The following is a 24,358-nucleotide window of genomic DNA, read 5'->3' as shown; positions in this document are numbered from 1 at the left end:
CTTTATAATTTCTTATAAAAGGAATAAAGGCTATTATATATTAGGTTACCTTATTAATTATTAAGAATAAAGACTTTTAAGAGGTAAATAAAATACTAAGTTAGCGCTAAAGGGTAAAAAAGACTAAATTATAATAAAAAGGGGTAATAATATTTAAAGAAAGAAAATAAGTAATTAATTAGATAGATATTAATATATAGGTAGTAGCTAAATTATTTAGGAGTAATAATTAAGAAAGGTTAATATAACTAAGTATTTAGCGTTATAATATTTATAGTAAGCCTAGCTATAATATAAAGACTTATTAAGTAGTAATTAAAATATCTAAGGAAGAATATAATAAGTAGTTTTAATTAATTAAATAATTTATAATATTTTTATTATAATTTCTCTAGAGAAAGTTAAGAATATTAAGATACTTATTTATTTAAGATACTTACTTATTAAGTATATTATTTTATTATTATTAATAGTGTTTTTTTATTATTTTATTTTCTTTATATTAAGTATTATTAAGTTTTTTTTATTTTTCTTAGTTTATTTATTTTTATATTTCTTTTTAATATTTCTTATATTAATAATATTAATATATTTCTTATATATTAGGTATATTTATATATTATCTTATAGGTTAAATAATATTTTAAGGTGCCTAGTGTTTTTTATTAATTTTTTATAATATGCCTTAATATAAATCTTTTATTTCTTTATTATTTTTATATATTCTTATATTATTTAGATATATTATTCTTATAGGCTATATTAATATTATTTATTCTTTTTATTATAAAATTAAAAGTAAATTTTTTTATAGCTCTTTATTATCTTTTTATAACTTTCTTTATTAAGTTTAGATTTTATATAATTCTCTTTATAGCTTCTTTTCTTTATATTCGCGGTTAATTTAATTAATATTAGCGCTATTTATTTTAATTATTTAATTTATTTATTATATTTTATTATAATAATTTAACTTCTATTTTTTATATTTATTATTATATTTTTATAATTATTTTAGGTAATGCTATAAGTAGATTTAATACTTATACCTAAGGGGGTTATCTTAGTAATAATCCCTTCTTTAAACCCTAATTAAGAGTAAGGGTTATATATTATTATACTCTATAATCTAATATTTATAATTAAATCTTTTTATTATAGCTTCTTAGTATTTTATTAATATTTTTTCTTATTATAATAATATTAAAGTTATTATTATTAGCTTTATAGGTTAATTATTAATATATCTAAGTATTATAATTATATATTATAATAAAGTAACTATAATCCTCCTTACCTAGTCTAATTCTAATAAAGGTTTTTATTTATATAAATTAATAAAATATAATTAATAAGCCTTTAGGGGTTTAATTAACTTATAGTAATATTCTTTTATAATATTACTAATTATATAATTACTTTTTATTTATTTTTCTATTAAGTGAGTAACTTAGTAAGATATTATAACTTCTCTTAATTAAAGTTTTAACTTCTTATATCCTTATTATATTATCTTAAGTATTTTAATAATATAAATAGTAATTTAGGGTTTTATACCTACCTAAGTAGTCCTTATTTATTTCTTACCTTCTAAGAGAGGATATTATAGCTTTAACTAATAATACCTTTCTTAGATATCTTATTATTTTTTCTTATATTTATTAGCCTTATAGCCTTTCTTATAGTAATAATAATATTTAATATTTCTTAGTCCTTGTTAATTAGCCCTTAATTTTATAAGTCTTAGGTTAATATTATATAAGGTATTATATTATTATTTTTTCCCTTAGTTAATATTAAAATATAAGGTATTAGCCTTATTATTATTAAACTTAGAGTTTTATAATTTCTTTTAAGATAATTATTAGTTATTAATTTTTATAGCCTTATTAATATAATTAATAAGATTATCTAATTAGACCTCTTTATATAATTTTACTTTAATATCTTTCTTAAGTTTATTAAAAAAAAATAATATTAAGGGCTATTAATCTTAATTTAGCTTTAAGGCGAGCTAGAAATACTTAGTTCTATATTTTAAAGTAGATTAGGTTTACCTAAGGGTCTTAATCTCCCTCTTAGCTTAGCCTTTTTTATTAATTATTCTAAATGCCTATTAGAATATTACTTTAAAGGCTTTATAATCTAAGTAAAGCTTAGCTATTTATAGGAAAAGTTATATAAACGAGGTAATAAGGTATTCTCTTATTATAGGTTTAAACTATGCTATAGTATGCTTAGTAAGCTATCTTATTATATATTAGATATAACTAGATGCTAAGGTAAACTATATTAAGTAATAGGCTATAAATATATATAATTATATAAGGAAAGTAAATAATTTATAAGTAGTCTTATTAAATATTTCTAATAGGTTTAGCTTTAAGATTTCCTTAATATCTTTACCTTTTATAGCTATAATAGCTATATTATTAATAAGTTAGATATTCTCTATATATTACTAATTCTAGATCTATTAGCTAGTAGCTATATAGTCTATAAGTCCTTGTATTTCTTCTAACTTAGTAATTATAATAATAAGCTAAGCTCTAATTTACTTAAGTTCTTTATTAATACTATTTATTTCTTTATTACTATTAGGATATACCCTAGTAGGTATAATAAGAGTTAGTAAGTAATTAATAAGTAGAACCTACTGGTAGTTATTAATAAGTTTTACCTAAGTAGTTATTATATTTAATATTATTTAAGGTAATATAAGTAATCCTTTAAATAAGAGCTATTAATATATAATAATTATATAGGTCCTAAGGGGATAAATTAGTTATATTAGTTTATATTAGTAAAGGGAATATTAGTAATATCTTAAATAAGGTATAAATTATATCTAGTAATATACTTAAAGGTATTAAATATAACTAAGTTATATTAATAGCTAAGATAGCTTATATAAAAGAAAGTATTAATAAATATATTTTATATACTAGTAGGTTCTATTAGGACTAATTATAAATTAGGATAATATTATCCCTAGCTTATATCGGTCTTAGACTGATATTATTCTACTATAATATTAGTCTAGCGCCTAATAAGTGCATTAGGCTTAGGGTTTTATAGAGACCACATAACATAACCGCGAGGGTCGTAATGCATTCTAAGAGGAAGTACCTTGCTAGCCGTCATCTATCGGAAAGCACGTGTAGCACTAAGATGACTATAATTGTGTTATTGTTCTTGTTGAGTTTAATCTGACTGTCTGAGGTCGTCGCCACTTATGATATACGTAGCTCCCCTTCCTTCTTGCCTAATTAGGCTAATTTCCTTCTTTAGGTTCCACGTGAGCTTATTGCGTATAGGGCCTAATTTAATATTATTACTCTTTTTAATAAGAAGCCCAAGTTAATACTAAGGCATATATCCTTCCTACGCTTTAAATCCTTTAAAATAACTTAAAGTTAAGTCTCTAACGCGCTGCAAGTATTTATGTAATCTATTATTATAACATCCATATATAGCGAGTGGGATAAATAAGTAAGTGGGATACTTTGAAATTTCTTAGTGTTTATAGTTTAAATTAAAACCTCTATAAAATATTCTTTAAAGCTTAAACTAAGCCTAAAGTAGTATAAATTCTACGTACAGCTCTATTATATAATAAAAGATAGATTTAAATTTTCTTAGATTTTTCAAAAAAATTCCTACTAAGCTATTTAATAAAGTCTTATTTAAAGTATATATTTAGCTATTTTTATCAAAGATTCAGCCATCTACACCGGCAGCTCCCACAGGGAGCTGCCAGAGACTGCTCATATGCGCCCTGAGAACATGTCAGCGCCACTCTGATCTTGTTGACTGGATCGGAGAAATAGTCAGACATGCAATGAACTCAGCACGAGGAGTCCACCCACGCAATCTACAGCTTCCTGTACAGACATTTAACACAGGCATCGAAGTAGCTGGCTGGGCGGATTTGTTTTCTGCCGAACCCATCTGGTACCTTGGTCTTGCTTTGACGATAGACTTGGCCCTTAGCAAAGGTCGCCTTCCGGTAGATACAGACTTTCCACGAAGCCTTCGAGATTTACCAAGCAATTCCAGCCGGCTGACTGGCACCATTTCGACACCCAAAGAAGACCGGACGTCTCGCAGCAGCGTCTCAGAAAGTGCTACGGATTCCTCTGCATATTCAACACCACAGAGGGAAGAGCCATGGAAGGGCATGCGCCGATGGGACGCTACAAAACGCCCAGAGTTTCAATATCAACGGGTGCCAAGAACTAACTCTAAACAGGGACAAGGCAAGTCTATAGCCAACGACGAAGACCTGTCGCGGAAGACCGGTGATTCCCCATCTCAGAGCATCTTGATCCCAGAACAAATAACCGTGGGGAATAAAGAGCTGCCAGAGGTCGTCGATATTGAAAGAGCAGAAGAAGCCTTTGACGTCTTGGGTTTTGATGGCAACCCATCTCTGACAAGATGTGGAGCATACGCCGAATGTGTCGAAAGTCTCTTGCGCATACCCATGGACGAGAGTGGCAGGGTTTCCTGGAGTACCTATTAATACGGCCATTGCAATACTATTACGCCACTCTGGGGAGACCAGACAAGCCATATTCGCTTCTTATTGATTCTTGCTGAGGTGTATCGCTAGTATTGTGTAGCTAGTGATGAGAAGAAATCAGGTGAAGCCATTGGCTGGATCGGAATGCAACCCGGATAGGGGTTCAACGTGTTACTGGGACTATGATCTGGCCTAAGCACCAAATACCTTCACTCGTTCCTTCAGAGATATGAACTCCTTCTCACTAGCTTCGCCATTTCTGCCGCCAAACACCATCTGCGCATTTAGTTGCCACGTAGACGGAATGCCCCAGGTTGCAGCAACTTGGTCATCGATCAGGGGATTGTAATGTTGTAGATTGGCTCCTAAGCCCTCGGCTTCAAGTGCCATCCAGATAATGACTTGCTCCATTCCGAGACTCTGATCCGCCCATATGGGGAATTTATCGAAATAAGTGCTGAACTTCTGCTGCAAGTCTTTCACGGTGGAAGTTTCGCTAAAGAAGAGGATCGTGCCGGCGGCGCCCTTGAACGAGGCGAGTCGGTCTTTAGTGTGGCACCAAACTGCGGATGGGACAATAGGTATGAGCGCTTGCTCTGTGAGATCCACAGCTTGTCGTGTTCATCGCCGAAAAGGATAACCACCCGGTTTGACTGTGAGTTGAACGGAGAAGGCGTGTGGAGGGTTGCTTCATTCACAATCTCCTGTATGCGCTGGTATGAGGTAGGCAATTCTTTCGTTAGAGCGTAGTAGGTACGGCGATTCTTGACGAATTCGAAAAGGTGCTCTGTTGAGAGGGCCATTGTCATTTTGTAGAGAACAAAGGGGAAGAGTGAAGGCTAGAATTCACACAAGATCTGACTCGCTTTACCAATAGGCCGCGGCTAAGGGGGGGCTCACTTCTTTATACCCGTTGGCTCATGTGTGGAGTGAGCTCCAAGGCGAACCATCTTAGTAAGCTAGGTTGGCCACAAAATGCGAGACAAGAACTTAACTTGGATCAATATTAAAGTATGGTTCCATATCCTCATATGTTACCCGAAGTTGACCCTCGCCTCGAAGATATGGGTGCCTATACAACAAAGCGTATTCACACGTAACGAGTATCGATCGACGTCCAAAATGGCATGTCAAAAACCAGCCCGCGGGCCGACGGCCTCGTGCTGGGCCGGCATGGCCAAATGGCGCGGTGCCGGTTGCGGGGCCCCGCGGGCGTTCGTATCCGAGGAGGGCGGCTTCGGCACTAACTTCGTGGGGTTCACAGGGAAGCATTAGCAATCTGGGGCGGAGGCTCGAACGAATCCAAACTGTGGATGGGCCTTGGTATACATTAAGACTTGCCTCTCGCAGCCTGGCTCCTGTTGGTCTCTCCAGCACTCTCGGTAGCATCTGCCAGTTTTCGCCCTGTTAGAACCGACCTTTTCCTTGAACTGAACCATATCGAACATGACTTTCAACAAAGCGGAAGCAGGGGCCGGCGAGGTTGTTCATGTCGCGCCCGCAGGAACCGTACTGATTGCTGGAGGCGGTCCCGTAGGGCTCCTTCTGGCACGGGTCTTGTCTTTCTACGGAGTCAAGTCCATGCTCTTTGAACGAAACAAAACCACTACCAGCTGGCCAAAAATGGACTTGACCAATGTAAGGTCCATGGAACTCTTCCGCAAGTTGGGCTTGGCAGATGATCTGCGCAAACAAGGTGTTCCCAGCCACATCGACCAGAACGTACTCATCTCGTCAGGACTATCAGTCTCTTCCTGCATCACTTCCTGGGAACTTCCCGGGGTTGACAAGCTCCGCCGGCGCATATTGGACAACAACGATGGCACTCAACCACGTGAACCTTGGCAGAGAGTCTCCCAGGCCATTTTTGAGAAGTGGCTCAAGGAAAAGTGCGATCAAGATCCCCTCGTAGACCTGCACTACGGCTACAAGGTCGAATCTGTGGAGGAGCAGGATGGCCTCGTCCTCACCGCCATCAGTAACGTCGATACTGGTACCAGGACGCTTTGGAGCTCTGACTATGTTGCCGGCTGCGACGGAGCATCGAGCAAGGTGCGGAAGTCTCTCCATCTGCCCTTGGATCTCAACCCAGTGTGAGTCCCACCGCCCTGTTCTCTTGCATCTACTGGAGAGACGCAAACTAATGAGTTTGGCCGCAGTCCGTCGTGCGCGCTGCTCGTTCACTTCAAATCCCGCGATTTGACGCGGCTTCACAAACAAGGACGGTTCTGGCATATCTTCCTGCTAGGAGAATCCGGCGGCTTTGAGGCATGCATCATATCCCAGGATGAACGCGACACATGGACAACCCACCTTTTCATGCCTCTGGACGCCGAACCCGAGAAGATAGACTCCAAGCAGGCAGTATACAAGGTTCTGGGCGGTCTTCATGGCGACTACCCGATCGAGATCGACGAAATCCTTGTCCGCTCCGTATGGAGGCCCAACATCGCCGTTGCGCGGACTTGGGCGAGCCCAGGGATGCGTGTACTCATTGCTGGCGATGCGGCGCATCAGAACATCCCAACAGGCGGCTACGGCATGAACATGGGCATTGGCGACTCCTTCGACCTGGGTTGGAAACTCGCAGCAGTGATCAATAAGCAAGCCGGGACCGGATTGCTGAGGTCATACGAGCAGGAGCGCAAGCCAGTCGCGCTTCGAAATGTCAGCCATTCGGGTACCCATTTCCAAGTACATGGACGATTGAAGGAAATTCTGGGCGGTGGTGACCCTCGCCGTGTCGATCAAGACACTGAAGAAGGCAGGGAGCTGCGGCGTCGCGTCCATGAGTTCTACCAAACTAATGACGGAGAAAACAAAGACTTCGGGATCGAGATGGATTACAGATACACATCTCCAGTTATTCTTCGCCAGGACAACGATGGTGCCGAGCCTGCATGGGCTGCGCGTAACTATACTCCTTCTACTTGGCCCGGCAGCCGGCCTCCGCACATCTTTCTCGCCAATGGTGAGGCCATTTTCGACTTGTTCGGTATCCATTGGACCCTGCTAGTCTTTACTGAGGAGGAAGTCGGACAAGGGTTGCTCTCTACTGCCGCACAGCGATTGTCAGTCCCGGTGACGCAGGTCAACCTTGCTCAAGAGAAGCTCGCCAAGGACTTGTACCAACGCAAACTGGTCTTGATTCGGCCAGATCAGCACGTCGCCTGGAGAAGCGACGTGTTGGACTCTGCGGCAACCGCCGAACAAGTACTACGGACTGTGACCGGGAGAATTGACTCTCAACTAGGCGGAGCTGGTAACGATGGGGACATAAAGACTGCTTTGTTGACGAAGGATGCCCAGTTGGTGACTCAGGTGGATGATTTTGTTCTCGACAAAATGGCCGCGTTTCAGCAATAGTTTGCTATTGCTAAACACTGAAGTCCGGGTCATGCGCAATCTTCGATGAGAATTGGAGACTGTGGGTCAGAACTGAGGTCATGATCATGGTATGCGTGTGTCAGCCCACGTCAAGTCGTTGCAGGGGTCGTCTACCCTTTGCGTTACTAATGCCTAACGGTATGTCTTGTCATTATTTGTGCAACTTCTACCCGTATAGTGAATCAAGAACAAAATTTGCATGATTCGATAACTACTATCCCTACCACGGTATGGACTGCATCCATCAGTTTCATCATTACTATGTCCTTGCTCTGTGAATGTCATCATTGTTTATGTTCTACAAGAGCAATCTTTCAGCAAAGGAGAGAGGAACTCAAGTACAGCGGCGCAGGCCCTAAGCCGAAAAGCTTCACGACGCGCGGAAAATCACAGTGAAGGTCAGATATTGACGCTCATGGGCAGTGGGGGCCAGCAAAGCATACCGTGGAAACGAGTGGATCCAGGCTCGTCTCGTATTCCTGCTCTACCAAAACGAACGTTCATTCCAGCCAATTGAGCCAGTCCCCATGCCAAGTGGCTATTGAAGTGGCGAAAGACGCGCGCGGCTCAATCCACTCCCAACCCGCACCATTTCTTGGTCCTACTCGGGCTCGGCTTCGGGCTCGGGCTCGGGCTCGGGCTCGGGCTTAGCTTTCGGGGTCCGGGTTGGGGTCTGAGTTGGGAGCAGGCCGCCTCCGTCGCGGCTTCAGAAGGATGTGGCTAGCCTCAATTCCAAAAGCACTCTTGCCGCTGTATCAGTTGACTCAGTGTTGACGGGATTCGTTCCGAGATAGAAAGTAATCTTGTACAAACACGTATTTTAGTCTAAGATACTTGGGCTCGTTCAAGTACCTATTGGTCCAACTGCTAGAAACAGATGGATCATTACCCCCATGGCGCACTTTCATCGCCGGGCCAGCTCTCTCGACACTCAACTGTTTCCTATCTAATTCTATTTTTTAGGCCAAGTCCTCAGCGAAATGGAGCCGAATGGCACGCCGCCGGCGCCGCCCGAAACACCGGCCGGGGTTATTCGCAAACGCGCTGCTCACGCATGCCTTCGATGCCGCGCACGCAAGGTGAGGTGCGATGTTTCGCTGCATGGTCGGACTTGCATGAACTGCAAGCTGGACCACGTAGAGTGTGTGGTGGCACGATCGAGGCGAAGCAGGACACGGTAAGTAGGCATCTATTGCCCAGCATCTCTCGATATTCTGCCATACTTGGTTCTGACTGGTTTGCAGCCGTCGAGGCCGGGGGGACGAGACTCGACAGAGAATGCCCAAAACACGACTGCCACAATCTCAGGGTACCAAACTCGACCACCAGAGTGGTAGCTTGTCTGAACGCCAAACCAATCAAGAGACGAACCTGGCAGCACCGCAACCCGTCGAACCTCTAGAACAATGGCAACCTATGAACATGGAGAGTGAAGCTTTAGGAAGCCCCTCGGAGTTCATAGAAGATTTAATGGCTAAGGATGCGGGTCTTCCTGGCTATCGTTGGTTGCAGCATGACTACCATTCCCCATCGTCATCAACTTCATACATGGCATACTCCGATTATCCGTTCCTTGCCATCGGTAATCTGCCATGCATTCCATTTCAGGACTTGCAGTTCCTCAAGATGCAAGGTTGTTTGCACGTCCCAAGCCGCCCGATCCTGGACGACTTCATACAACAGTACTTTCTCCACATGCATCCTCTGCTCCCCTTGATAAACGAGGGAGACTTTTGGGATACTTACTCCGCCTGCTCTAGCGGACGCAAGAAAAATGGCGCGATACCACTACTCGTATTTCAAGCTATTCTTTTCGCATGTTCCAATGTAAGCGTTCCCGCTCTCTGAGGTTCCAGCATGGTCAAAGCCTTTGTTAATTCCTTCAAGTTTGTTCCCCAGACAACTCTGAGTAAACTCAACTTTAGCTGCACCCGGAAAGCCCGCGCAGCTCTGTATCGCCGGGCTAAGCTACTCTTCGACTTCGACGCAGAGACCTCCTCCGTGGCCAAATCCCAGGCGGCACTACTCCTAGCTTCCTGGTCGTTCCCTGGCTCTAGTGTTTCTCGTAAACCAAGCGTTCCCTGGCTCTCAATCGCAATTGAGCATGCAAAGAATGCAGAAGCCCATCGATACAAAGATCTTGGGACAGCCCCGTGCGACCAAGCCGTTCTCAAGCGGTTGTGGTGGTGCTGCATAATCCGCGACCGTGTCTTTAGCCTCGTGACCCGCCGTGGCATCCAGATTGATGGTGGTCAATTTGATTTTGACTTCAGGGCTCCTCTTGGGCTCGTCGATCTTGCTGACGAGTTTCATCGGAGCAAAGTGTATGACCTCGGCACTAAGGTCGACCTGGCTAAGATCTTCGAACTACTTGTCGAGCTATGTATCGTCCTGACTAATATACTCCAGCTGGCCTTCCCGATCGAGGACAGGCTCAGGCAAAAGAAGTCGCACATGGCAGACTGGAGATGCGTTCGTGGATGCCGGCTTGCCCTCCACAAGTGGCACCAGAGAGCGGTCTTGCGTCTTCCGAGGTTCGCCTCGCCACCCTCCGCGGTATCCGACGATCACGGGCACCATGATTCAGTGATCCTCTACACCAACCTACTACGCATGTACTATTAGTAAGTATTGAATCTTGACTCCTTATCACCCGTTCGACGAGCTTAGCTGAGCTAATGGTGCGTATCCTGAAGCTCATCCAAGGTCGTTCTGAGTCACCACGAGTTACTACACCTTGTTACCACGTCTCCATCATCGTTTGCCGGCTTTTTCGACGCTATGACTCTACGGGGCAATCATTCGGAGCTCTGGGATGCCGCTTTGGGCACCACTAGTTGCTTAGAGAAGCTGCTGCGGTTGCGGCTTGCGCGCTGGCTCCCGATCAGTGCTGTATCATGCACAGCCTTGCCTCTTCTGCTGCACATTCTCGATGTTGAGATCTTACCGCCTTCGCAACCAAAGAATTCCAACAATTGCGACCTCAACAAGCACCGGCTCGGAATACTCCAGAAAGCCATGGAGACATACGAGATTCAGTACGAGGGGACGAATTGGATTAGCGGAGTGATCAAGCACATCGTCGATCTCAAATGCATGACGCCGGCCCTAGGTCTACTCAATGCGAACAGTGTCCGTCATAGTACGCCCGCTGGAATTACTGGTTGGATCGAGATACTGGCGTCTCAGCCGGGCTGGTATCTTCACCTAGCATTTACCATCGACTTGACAATGAGCAAAGGCCGTCTTCCGGACAAAGCTCTTTTGGAGAATTTGGATAAGTTACTCGTGGACAAAGTCTCCCCGGCCAAGACTCCTCTGGAAGAGAAGTTGACGGCCGAATGCGCAGAGCCAGATGAGGCTTCCTCTACTAGCGCAGCGGAAGAAGATGACTATGATACAGTCTCCGTCTTGCTTGACTCAGATCATGCCCCCAATGACAGCACTTCCGTTCAGCTAAAGCATGATGCAGACGCCTTTTGGGCCAATCTACTGGAGGTACAAGTTGTTGGTGAGACTCAAGAGGCCACGTGGCTGACCGAATCATGCGACACGATTGCGGGCCCAAGCAAATATCGCGACGACTTGATACCAGACGAAATCTCAGCTGGAGAAGGTCTTGATATTCTTTCACAAGTTTGGTTTGAAGGCCTAATGAGCGTTGATGCAAAGTTGTCGCACTGAGCGTGCTAAAAGGATCAAAGGTCAGGTAAACGATAGTGAGCAGCAGCGGTGTGTTAATTAATTGATATCTAAAGTATTGGGTACTCTAGCCCACAGACTTTACTTGAAGCACACAGCTTGATTACCAAGTGCTGTTGTTTCCTGAGGCTCGTTGAGATCATGCCTGGCCTGCGACAAAAGTCTAGCCATGAGGTCACCTGATTGATTACAATTGAGCATTGCCGCTCTGCTGTATCAGTGGCCATTACCTTCATAGTCAACTTTCGTCTAGCTCACTCATTTATGCCACTCATACGGGGATTTCGAGAACCCGTAAATTAACATTACCTACGTACTTTCAAGCTCCTAATACCTTCCTTCCAGCCTCACCCATCATGATAGGGCACAGTGAGGCATTCCCTGGGACAAACTCGGAACTCTCGCGGCTTCTTAAGAGTGATATTCCTATCGGGCAATGGAACATTACAGGTGGGTCAGGATAGTGTAGCTTAACACGCAAGAGAAGATGAGTGGGTGGATAAGGCGCTGCCAAATTGATCGTCATTTTTGAGGGCCTGATTGACATACTCGAGGTACTCCAGAGACCCTGATCATTCTATACTTTCTCACACGCTCAATACATGGTCCCAAACTCGACCCTCGTAGTTCTCGTGTCCCCAAGCCGTTATATTATCACCCCATGACTTCACTAATGTTCTGCTACATGGCAGACAAATCAGGCATTTCCCGAGGACCGATTTCCTTGCGTTTCTTTAGAAGCTCCTCAGGTACCCCTTCGTTGATGGCTGCGACCAGGTCGTCCGGGTTGAAGTCTGTGCCAATTGGGTTTTCCGCAAATTTATCACTTGTCATAAAAGCAGTAGCTTCCTCAACGGTGTCGAAGTTATCGACTTGCGTTTCCAACATATTGCCATCCGGGTCTTTATAGTAAATGCTAGTGGTCGGCCCATGGTTGACGCACCATACAGGGTCGATGTCGTGGGATTTGCGCTGACGGTAAGCCAGTAGAAGATCCGCTAGACTCGAGAACGTGAATGCGATATGTTCCAAGCCGCAAGAGTCTGGCGCCTTAGGCGCAGTCCCAGGTATGCCAATTAGAGCAATCCGATGATGCTCATCGTCAAAGGTAATAAACGAGATCATTTTGTTGCGATACGTGACAAGGCCGCCGAGGAATTGAACGTAGAACTTGGTCATCTTTTCGACGTCCGCCGTTCGAAGGACGACATGGGCCAAGGTAGCGGGCTGCAGCACCTTCGTGCTGGGTGCATCGTAAGTTGGAATTGTCATGATTGCAAGAAAGTAGTTGATCAAAGAACTCAAGCCTTGGTGGAGTAGTCAATACTAACCGGACGCCATAGAATGGAAGACGAAAGGAGCAATAAATATATCCCATTACCTGTGTTCTTCAGCACGCTGAATATGTAGTGAACCCGAAACCGAGGCCGATCGAAGCCGATTCACCGGCCACCCCGACAGAGCCCGACCGAGCCCGACAGCCAAGTCCGAGGCTACGCAACTCAATCATGAGCATCATAATAAGACCTCTTTTTCCTGCGGTAGTTGGAGTCTCGTCAGCTTTTTCACCCTTACACTATGAGCTACGTGACCCAAGACACCATCTGGCCCGTTCCGGCCATTACCGACGGAGTAAAGGACGTTATTACCAAGTTTTACGAGCTTGCAGATTCTAAACAAGCTGATTCGGGACCAAGAATCGCGAGCGAAATCTTCACTCAAGACGGCTCGTTTATCACTCCTACTCGTACTTTTCAAGGAGCCAGGCGTACGCATCACACCCTTAACCTGAGAATACTAAGGTCTTCCACCCCTCTCTAATGTGCATGCAGAAATCTCAAGCAGTCGTGATAAAGCTTGGGCTGGTATCACCTCCCGAGAACATCGCGTGTCCCAAGTATTTGCCGCTAGTGCCAAGGGCTTGGATTTGATGCTATGCGGAACGATGAAAATGGTTCAGGAGAACGGAGAACAATCGGTTACTCCATTCGCCTGCCACTTCAAGGCCGATCAATCATCCGTCAATGACGGAAGAACTCGCCTCACTTACGCGCATGTATATGTTGTAAGAGTGGTCCCCTCCCCTCTTCCTCCTCCAATCCTCCCCTTTCTTATGGTCGACCTTGGACGTTATGGACTGCCTTTGCTAACCCCCTATGACAAGGGATCACTTTAGCGATGATATTTGGGCCTAGAAACATGTCATCAAGGATTTCTTCTTTCAACCGCTCGACCCATCGGCAGCGGAGTCAAGTGGTCGTGGTCAACTATATTCGCAAATTGAGCACGGAGCAGTTTGCACACAAGATTGCTTTTGGTCTCGGCTCGTTTGGAGAAGCTATTGACTATGTTCTGAGCGATTCAAGGACGTTCTCCCGCACTTGGCCAAGACTAAACAGGCATTGAGTAGCGCAAAATATTCCTGAAAACTTTCATCAGCATGGTGCGCTTCCAGGATGCCCCATTCTCAGTAATGACCAAAAGAGGCAGTAATAGTAGTTTCCCATGGCCCCAGTAGTTTTGACCAAGAGTGTGTGTGGTTCATGCCATCCGATCAGGTTCTACGGCTATTTTGAGAACGCCATTTACTTCGCACCTTGGCAGAATAGCAATGCTTGAACCGACGGTCTAAAGTTCCCTTTGCCTGCCGTATTCCTCTTCTCTGGGATGCAGGACGGCAGCTGCCAGGAACCTATCCTATTGCTCTATGTTCGATACTGTGATAGACTTGCTTCGTCTTGGAGGAGGTATAAAAAGACGGACTTGCAATTGGGCAAGACCAGGTTTATTCCGATGACTTAGTAGCTTGGGACAAGTCGGAGATGACAAGGACCACTGCATACCGGCCTAGTATATATTGCAGGTCTTGTAGCGTCAAGTTATTCGTGGGACCTATCGGGTTTCAAGCGAAGTAAATATCGTGCTTTCCTATCCTTATTCAAGCTTACTTATGCTGATGCTTCTCTTGTTGGCACCTACAGGAGGAGTTATTTCGTTTATAGTGAACCATGAGAAGTGAGACGAAGAAGCACCGCGACACCATACGAAAGACGAGAAGTAGCCAGATTGTCGAGCTGAAGAGGGTTTTCTGCTCTGCCAAGTACATTCGTTCGCATCTACGATTGCACTTCTAATAATTACTCGGACAGCTGGTTGACGGTGAGTCCACATTACCAAGGTCTACTTTGGCGGGCAAAGCTGGACACTCACACAGTTCAACATATCGAATCAGCCGGCACAACCCGAGGTTCTCCAAGCAGTTAGCGCATCCAGGACTAACACCGGGGCCGCTGGTTCCGGTCATGAATAGTACCCCGCGGTTCGGGGCCGCGGGCTCGGTAATCTCTCCGTGGTGAATACACCGCGCGGTTAGGTGTGGAGTCGCTTCGAGCTGGCGGGTTTGCTCTGTGCCTCGAGCCCTCGACAAGGATGTCGGGCTCCAGATCAGAGGCAAGATGTGGATGCTGGAAGAAAGGGTTCGACCCGTTGCTTTAAGAAAGGCTGCGCCTTTAGCAAACTAACTAATTAAGCTAAGTTGGCCACAAATACGCGAGACAGTCACAAAAACGTAACAGCATAAAGTCAGCAGTTAGATAGGCGTAAAAGGCGTTAGTGTAATAGGTATTATTTTTTTAATAAAAGTCGACGTGGAAATTTCGACTCGGCCCCTCCGGTTAATATTACTTACTAAAGTTTCTCGTAAATGCAAAAACATACAGCTTGTAATATATAATAATTAAGCGGGTTAGAAATACACACGGGTTAGAAAAATAATAAGACCTTATTACACTAAGCGTGGTAAAAGGATTAAGAGTTATATAAATAATAATTAGTAGTAGTAATATATTAATTAATTAATATTTAAAGAGTAAGGTATTTTATTTTATAGATCTGACTTAAAGCATAAAGATTAATTATTAAGTACTAGTATTGTTTAAAATTTATTCAAAGTATATTTTATATATAATAAACCTTTAATATAAAATATAATATAAACTATAATAAAGTATGTAATTAATAAAACTTAATTATTAAGTTTTTTCTTAAATATCTTGATAATAATAAAATAAGTTTTTATATTATAACTAGATTAAATTAACCCTCTAGAGGTTTAATAAGGGCCTAGAGACTATTAAGAGCCTCTTTAGGTCTATTATAGCTAAATATTAAACCAGGCGGTTTAATATAGCAGAACCCTATTATATAATAAGATCGCTATAAGAGTAAGCGGGACCTACTATAGTATAAATAAGCACCCCTATATAATACTTACTTATAATAGCCTTACCTAAATAAGTAAGTAAATACTAGAGGTTTTCTATTAGTAAGTACTTAAAATATATAAGATATGTTTATTCTACTTTCTTATATATTAATTACCTTAGCTATTAATATAACTTAATTATATTTAATACCTTTAAGTATATTATTAGATATAACTTATATCTTATTTAAAATTATATAATATTCTCTTTTATTAATATAAATTAATATAATTAATATATCCCTTAAGAATATTTATAATTATTATATATTAATAGCTCTTATTTAGAGGATTGCTTATATTACCTTAAATAATATTAAATATAATAATTGCTTTTATAACTCTTATTAATAATTACTAATAAGTCTTATTTATTAATTACTTATATATACTTATTATATTAATCTAAGGTAACCCTAATAATAATAAAAAAATAAACAAAGTATTAAGCTTTAATAATAATAAAAAGAATAAATAACTTAAGGCTTAAATTAGTATGATAAGTATAGAAATAAATATTATTCTATTACTTTATGCTACCTAAAATAAGAACTAAAGTATCTTAAGTAATATCTTAGTAATTTTAATAATAAAGGCTCTATACCTAAAGCCTAAGGTCTTAATAGGCTTAAATTAATAAGGTTTATTTATATACTTATTAATAGCTTTAATAATACCCTAAAACTAGCTCTATTTTAATAAATAGCTTATATCTTAACTAACTAAAGTAATTAAAATCCCCTATATATATATAATAGCTCCCCTTTAATATTAAGCTTCGAATTATCCTTATAATTCTTAATTACTAAAAGAGATTAAAATCTTAAAAAATTATACTTTTATTATCCTTATAAAAAGAGATTTAATTATAATTAATAATAATTATAATTAATTAATTAATTAATTTATAACTAACTAATTAATTAATAATATATTAATAAGATCGTAATAATTATTTTCTATAAAGACCTTTAATTAGCGGATTAAAGTAATATAGCTAATACCTATTAATATACCTTCTTATATAACTAAGATAACTTTACTAAAGAGGTCTATAAGCTTTATAGGGGTATAAAAAGTACTTATAATAAGCTATAAGAAATAATATTATATAGAGCTATTTAGAGTATTATAATAGGTATATAGCTTATTAAATAAGAGGTTTAAGTTAAACTTATAATCTTTAGCTATAACCTTTTTTTTAGCCGTTTTTTACTTAATTATAATATAAATAATTAATTTAATTTTATTAAAAAGAAGTTTTTTTTATTAAAAGCCCTTAGAAAAAAGCTAAAGAAATATAAGTATTTTCTCTAAAAAGAAATTAATTTCCTTAATAGCTTAAGAAATAATAATAATATATACTTATATAATATATAGCTTATAACACTTATTATTAATATTAATACCTTATATAATATTAAATAAGAAGATTAAAGAAGTCTTATAGCTTAGTAATATCTAGCTATATAGCTATAGGCATAATTATATTAAGAAATAAAAGTTATTAGTATTATAGGTTTTAAAGAGATTTATTCTTAGAGTTAGTATTAGAGTTTTATAAACCTAAAAAGTATTAATATTAGACTTAGCGGTAAATAAAGGTCTATAGGTTTAATTAATTAAATGTATTTAATTAAATATATAATATATATATCTTAGCTTATATAAATATATAAATAATAATAATTTTAATAATAATTTTAATAATAATTAATATATTTATAATTAAATTTGTTATTTTATTATTTTAATTTAATATTTTTTATTCTAAAATATATTATATCTCTCTTTAAAAAGGTTAATCCCTTAATTCTTTTCTTATTTATATAATATATTATATATATTTCTTTATATAAAATCTTTAATTAATTATTAATAAGAATTATTTTAAGATTAATAATAATATCTTAGGTTTATTAATAAGTATTTAAGATAAATTTAAAGTTAATATAAATTAATATAATTTTTATACTTTTATTAATTATTATATTATAAGCTAGCTAAGTAGCTAATAGCTTTTAACCTAATTTATTTATATATAATTAATTTAATATTAAATATAGTATTTTAATATTTAATTTATATATTTTATTTACTTATTTATCTTTTAATAATATTTAATAAAGAGCTTAGAATTAATTCTTAAGTATTTTATAAGGCTTTATTAAAGTTATATAATAAATAATAATTGTTTATTTATAATAATTTTAAGTAATATATTATATATCTTATTAATATAAAAGTAAAAGAAATATATAAATTCTTTAGTTATAATTAATTCTTTATAAGGTATAAAATAAAAAACATTTTATAAGTTTATTTATAATAATAACAATATTATTATAAAAGTTTCTAAGACCTAATTCTTTTAATAAGAGAAGTTTTATAATAAGATTTATAATAATTAACTATTATAATTATTATATAACTAAGAGTAGTTATAGTTTTTTATAAGGTCTATAATATTATATCTTAGTATTATATAAAGGTTATATTAATAAAGAATTAATAAAATAATTTTCTTTATATTAAGGAAAATAAATATTATTTTAATTTATTTTAAGGTTTTATTAATTTCTTAATATTTATATAAAATGTAATTATATATTTTATATATAAAGTTATAATATATATATATATTAAGTATATTAAATAAATAAATATATTAAAAATCCCTTAAGTTATATTTTTTTTATTTAATTAATTAATTTATAATTATTTAATATATTATTTAATAATTATAAGACTAAATTATTTCTTATATTTTAGGCCTTTTAAAATTACCTAAGGTTAAAGTTTTAATTAATTATAAGGCTTAATTAAGTTAATTATTATAACTTATATCGCTACTAAAATAATATATAATCTTAATATAATTTTATTCTTATATTATTAAAATTACTATAAAGATTATTCTTATTTATATATTTATATAAGCTAAGATATATATATTATATATTTAATTAGATAGGTTTAATTAATTAAACCTATAGACCTTTATTTACCGCTAAGTCTAATATTAATACTTTTTAGGTTTATAAAACTCTAATACTAACTCTAAGAACTAATCCCTCTTAGTAAACCTATAATACTAATAACCTTTATTTCTTATTATAATTATACCTATAGCTATATAGCTAGATCTTAGCTAGCTATAAGACTTCTCTTAATCTTTTTATTTAATATTATAAAAGGTATTAATACTAATAATAAGGGTTATAAGCTATACTTTATATTAGTTATTATCTTATAAGTCCTCGAGGAATATAATATCTTTATAAATAAGATTTTCCTTTTTTTTAGCTTTTTTTTTAAGAGCCTTTAATAAAAAAAGCTTTTTTTTAATAAAATTAAACCTTTTATTAATATTATAATTAAGTAAAAAGAGGGTAAGTAAAAAAAAAAGATATTATAATTAAAAATCGCGAGTTTAATTTATATTAATTAACTAAGCTTTATAATTAATTAAATACTTTAAAGGGCTTTATTTAATATTATTTCTTATAGCTTATTATATATACTTTTAGTGCCCTTATAAAGCTTATAAATTACCTTAGTAAAGTTATCTTAGTTATATTAGAAGTTATATTAATAGGTATTAGCTATATTATTTTAATTATTTAGCTAAAGGTCTTTATAGAAAATAATTATTATAATCTTATTATTAATATATTATTAATTAATTAGCTAGTTATAAATTAATTACTTAATTAGTTATTATTTATTATAATTAAACCTCCTTTAATAAGGATAATAAAAATATAATTTTTTAAGATTTTAGCCTCTTTAAGTAATTAAGAAGTATATAGATAATTAAAAGGTTAATATTAAAGGGGAGGGATATTATATAAAGGGGTTAGATCTTAATCTCTTTAGCTAGTTAAGATATAACTTATTTATTATAAGTAGAGCTAGTTTTAGCGCGTTATAAAAGCTATTAATAATTATATAAATAAACCTTATTAGTTTAAGGCTATTAAGACTATAGAGCCTTTATTATTAAAATTATTAAGATATTAATTAAGATACTTTAATCCTTATTTTAATTAAAATAAAATCTAAGAATAATAATAATTCTATTTGTAATTTATATAAATTATTAGATCTAGAAAAAAAGGTCTTTATTTATTTTATTTCTAGTATAAACTTATAAAAGTTTTTTAATTAATATTATAATATAAAAGAAATAATTAAGTAATTATTTATTAATTATATTAGATTATTAATTAATATATATTAAGTTTTAAAATTTATTAACTAATATTTAGACTATAATATGTATTTCTTTTAAAAATAAAATTATTAAAGAGCTAAATATAGAAATCTAATTATTCTTTATAATGAATTTTAACTTAAAATAAATATAATTAGAAAATATAATATTTAATTAAATAATATCTATAACTTTAAGAAGATTAGCTTTTTTATAGATATAATTATAAATAAAATAATTATTATAAGCTTAAAGAGATATTTAATACTAAAATTAATATAACTTAAAAACTAAGAATAAATTATAATTATTTAAGTAATTAATATAAGTGGCTAAGTAATTTAATTATTTATTATTAATATAAGTTAATATTACCTCGCTAATTAATATTAAGAAAATAACCTCTTAAGGAATTAAATTATTATTATAACTTAAAATAGTTAAATTAATAATAAGATTAATCTTAAGTAATTTAAATATTTTAATTAATAATAATTAATTAATTAATTAGTTTTTATTATTTTTATCTTTTAATAATTATAAAAATTATTAATTTATTAGTTTTAATAAATATTATAAAGGGAATAAGATTATTTAATTTTATATATTATTTTATTTCTTTTAATTATTTTAGCCTCTTAATATTAAGTATTTTATATTTTTAAAAAAAGCTTATAATTAAATAATAAAATAATTAATTAAATATTTTATAATATAAATTTTAAAATTAAGTTTTTTTTTTAGCTTTTTATATAATATATAAAGCTAATATAATAAAAAGAAATCTTAAAAAGACTTTTAAAAGAGCTAATCTTATTTCCCTTAACCTAGAAGTTATAATCTTAAAGCTTAATATATAGCTATAAATTCTAATACTTATTAAGAAGGGAATTAAACTTTTTATCCCTTAAGTCTTAAAGACCTTAAAGATTATACTTAAGGGTAAATCCTAATTTAAATAGCTTAGAAAATTAATTAAAAGGTATTATAATAACTCCTTAGAGTTAATTATAGAGATTATAAAGTCTTTTATAAAAGTAATAAAAGGAAATATATATAAGATTATATTATTATAGGCTAAAATTAAAGACTTTTAAGAAATACATATAATATTAACTTAGTACTAAAAGGTAAAAAAATTAAATTATAATAAAAAGAAATTATAATAATAAAAAAAATAATTAATTAAGTAAATATAGAAATATATAAATAATAATTAAATTATTAAGAAATAATAATTAAGAGAGGTTAATATAATTAAGGGTTTAATATTATAATATTTATAATAAGCCTAGTTATAAGATAAAGACTTATTATATAATAATTAAGATGTTTAAGAAAAAATATAATAAATAATTTTAATTAATTAAATAATTAATAATATTTTTATTATAATTTTTATTTAAAAGACTAAGACCTTTAATATATTTACTTCTTTAATATATTTATTATATATATAGATTATTATAAGTTATCTAACAGTTATTATTTATTTATCTTTTTATTATTTAAGAGTTATTTATTATATATTTTAAATTTATTTTATAAATAAATTACTTTATTTTATTATATAAATTATTTTATTAATTTAATATTTAATTATTTTATCATATTTTTAATAATAAAATATATATCTTTATATCTTATACTTAGGCTAATAATTATTATAATATTATTATATAGCTTAAGTTATTTCTTTTAGATTTTTATAATATATAACTTAATAATAGTAATACTTTAAATTTATTTAAAATACTTAATTAAATATACATAACTTATCTTTATAAGTTTATAATTTATTTATTTAATATTAGTCACCTTATATATAATTAATAAAGTTTATAAATCATTATTTATATTTTTTAATAAATACTAAGTACTCCAAGTAACTATTAGGAATATAATATAATAATTATTCTTTAGTTTTAGCTTTTCTTTTATATAAATCTAATTATTAATTAACTATATTAGCTTAGTGATTTTTTATTCCCTTAATATAAATAATAATATAATTAAATTCTAAGAGATATTTAATATATTATAATTATTATTTATTAAGTTATTATATCTTAGTATAATAAGAAATATTCTTATAATTTATATATACGTTAATCTAATATTAGCTTTTAAGTAAATAATATTATAATTTATTAAAAGTATTAATAATTATAGGGAATTCTTTATTATATATAAGGTAATTAAGTTTTATTCTATATAGCTTATAAGAATAAAATGCGATTAAATATAATAATCTTTTATTATTTAATTATTTAATTTATATACTTAAGGTAAAATCTAAGATATTTATTTTAAGTTTAATTAATTAAGATATATTAAATATCTTAAGTATAAATTTACTTAATATAAGTTTTTTAATTTATTAAAAGGCTTATTTAATTAATATCCTTATAATAAAAGTTTTATTTATTTTTATAAGTTTTATAAATAATATAAGTATTTTCTTAAATACTTTAAGAAACTTATAATAATAATTAAGAAATCTAAGAAAGGCTTATATTTTCTTAATATTACTTAATTCTTTTTAGTCTTTTATTACTAAGACTTTCTTAGGGTTTATATATATCTTATTATAAGAGATAATATATTTAAGAAATTTTATTTTTAAGGTATAAAATTTACTTTTCTTTAGTTTTATTAAAAACTTAGTATCTTATAGTATTTATAATATATTATAGATATATTATATATAGCCTACTTAGCTTATAAGGTTATAGCTAGGCTTAGAAGCTTATAGCTAGGCTCTCTCTTATATATATATTAATTATAGCTCTTAAAGCTACTTAAAAGAGGTAATTTAGCTAAAAAAGGAAATTACTTATAGCTTTAAATAGCTACCTTTAGTAGCTAAATTAAAAAAAGAAGAAAAAAAAAGCTTTAAAAGAAAAAAAGGAAAAAAAGTAAGCTATTAATTAGCTATAAAGATTAGCTATAGCGGTAATTTCTTAGCTAGCTAATTAATTAAGCTAGTAATAGCTAGAAGCTCCTTTAGCTATAGCTTATAATAAAAGCCTTATAGCTACTATAGGCTAGTCTTTCTAGCTTCTTATTATAATAAACAAAAGTATTAGTATAGCTCTAAGAGTTATTTTTAATAATAATTTCTTAGCTAATTTATTAAATAAGCTATTAAGTAATTTTAATGACTAAGCCTTATAAGCTTAATTAACTAAGATACCTTTAGCTTTTATACTAATTAATATTACCTGCTATAGCTCTCTCTTTAAGCTACCTAGCTAGCCTTAGCTATAAAAATAAACTATAATAGTAATTTCTTAGTTATTTAATCTCTTAGCCTATTAATTAATTATAAGGTAAAGCTCTTATAGCTACCTTTAGCGGAAGGTTTAAAGCCTAGCTATAAAGTTAGTTATAGCTAGCTTACTTACTAAAGGAAGAAAAAGGCTAATAAGCCAAAGTTATAGCTTAGCTATAGGGTTAATTTTAGCTATATTTCCCCTAGTTAATTAATTAATTAGGCTAGAAAGGAACTTAATAGCTTTCGCGAAGGCTAGCTATAAAGAAAAAAAGTCATCGCGGTACCTATAGCTATAAAAAGAAAGAAAGAAGGTTAGCTATATTTATTATACCTACTAAAAAAGAAGAAGCTAATTAGTTACTAAAGGCTTCGGCTGGGTTAAAAGTAGCTTTTATTTATAGCTACTATTAAGGAAGTTAGGCCCCGTGGTGAAGGTAATAGCTTAGGCTTATTAATTAGCTATAATAGCTTTTTCTTAGCTAATTAATTAATTAATTTATTAATTAATTAATGGTAAAAGAGGCTCTTTTTAAGGTATTAGCTATAGCTAAAAGAAAAAAGTTAAAAAAGGAAGGAATTTATAACCTAATAAAAGGGGCTACTAAGTAAGCAAGAAGAAACTATTAAAGAAGAAGCTAGTTGCTATAGTAAGGCTCTAGACGAGAAAGTCACCTTATAGCCTTAAGGGTTAATTTTAGCTATAAGCTTCTTATTTAATTAATAAATTAATCTATTAAGTAACTTCTTAATAAAGAGGCTTATAAGGCTTATAATTTAAAGGAAGTTAAAAGGTTAAAGGTTAAAGGTCTTATCGCAAGGTAAGGTCTAATATAAGAATAAATCCGCTTTATAGCTACTACGAAAAGTTATAATATAGCTACAATAATTAATTATATAGCTAATTTAATTAGCTAATTAAGGTATTAATTTATTAAGTAATTACGAGAGTTAGGGCCTTTATAATAGTCTTTATAATAGTCTTTGCGA

General features: G+C 33.6%; 6 protein-coding genes across 6 annotated transcripts; 4 read left to right on the top strand and 2 right to left on the bottom strand.

Moving 5' to 3' along the window:
• Nucleotides 1-3,841: 3,841 nt before the first annotated feature.
• Nucleotides 3,842-4,525, top strand: MRS44_009651 (uncharacterized protein; the record flags this gene model as incomplete). The annotated part of the gene is made up of 1 exon (XM_065621395.1): nt 3,842-4,525. One exon carries the CDS (start codon nt 3,842-3,844, stop codon nt 4,523-4,525), a length of 684 nt encoding a protein of 227 aa, XP_065477467.1.
• A 192-nt stretch (nt 4,526-4,717) lies between these two features.
• MRS44_009650 (uncharacterized protein) lies at nt 4,718-5,334 on the bottom strand (the record flags this gene model as incomplete). Its single annotated transcript, XM_065621394.1, has 2 exons — nt 4,718-5,121; nt 5,283-5,334. The coding sequence occupies 2 exons, from the start codon at nt 5,332-5,334 to the stop codon at nt 4,718-4,720; spliced, it is 456 nt and encodes a 151-aa protein (XP_065477466.1).
• Nucleotides 5,335-5,971: 637 nt separating this feature from the next.
• Nucleotides 5,972-7,891, top strand: MRS44_009649 (uncharacterized protein; the record flags this gene model as incomplete). The annotated part of the gene is made up of 2 exons (XM_065621393.1): nt 5,972-6,618; nt 6,685-7,891. The coding sequence occupies 2 exons, from the start codon at nt 5,972-5,974 to the stop codon at nt 7,889-7,891; spliced, it is 1,854 nt and encodes a 617-aa protein (XP_065477465.1).
• A 1,001-nt stretch (nt 7,892-8,892) lies between these two features.
• MRS44_009648 (uncharacterized protein) lies at nt 8,893-11,596 on the top strand (the record flags this gene model as incomplete). The annotated part of the gene is made up of 5 exons (XM_065621392.1): nt 8,893-8,996; nt 9,053-9,089; nt 9,221-9,739; nt 9,800-10,536; nt 10,609-11,596. The coding sequence occupies 5 exons, from the start codon at nt 8,893-8,895 to the stop codon at nt 11,594-11,596; spliced, it is 2,385 nt and encodes a 794-aa protein (XP_065477464.1).
• A 699-nt stretch (nt 11,597-12,295) lies between these two features.
• Nucleotides 12,296-12,886, bottom strand: MRS44_009647 (uncharacterized protein; the record flags this gene model as incomplete). Its single annotated transcript, XM_065621391.1, has 1 exon — nt 12,296-12,886. The coding sequence occupies one exon, from the start codon at nt 12,884-12,886 to the stop codon at nt 12,296-12,298; it is 591 nt and encodes a 196-aa protein (XP_065477463.1).
• Nucleotides 12,887-13,192: 306 nt separating this feature from the next.
• MRS44_009646 (uncharacterized protein) lies at nt 13,193-13,790 on the top strand (the record flags this gene model as incomplete). Its single annotated transcript, XM_065621390.1, has 2 exons — nt 13,193-13,382; nt 13,447-13,790. The coding sequence occupies 2 exons, from the start codon at nt 13,193-13,195 to the stop codon at nt 13,788-13,790; spliced, it is 534 nt and encodes a 177-aa protein (XP_065477462.1).
• Between the last annotated feature and the right edge of the window lie 10,568 nt (nt 13,791-24,358).

This window comes from Fusarium solani (genome assembly GCF_023522795.1).
Source record: "Fusarium solani strain SB1 chromosome Unknown bctg00000005, whole genome shotgun sequence".
Taxonomy (NCBI): domain Eukaryota; kingdom Fungi; phylum Ascomycota; class Sordariomycetes; order Hypocreales; family Nectriaceae; genus Fusarium; species Fusarium solani.
This window is presented reverse-complemented; position numbering and strand designations above follow the sequence as displayed.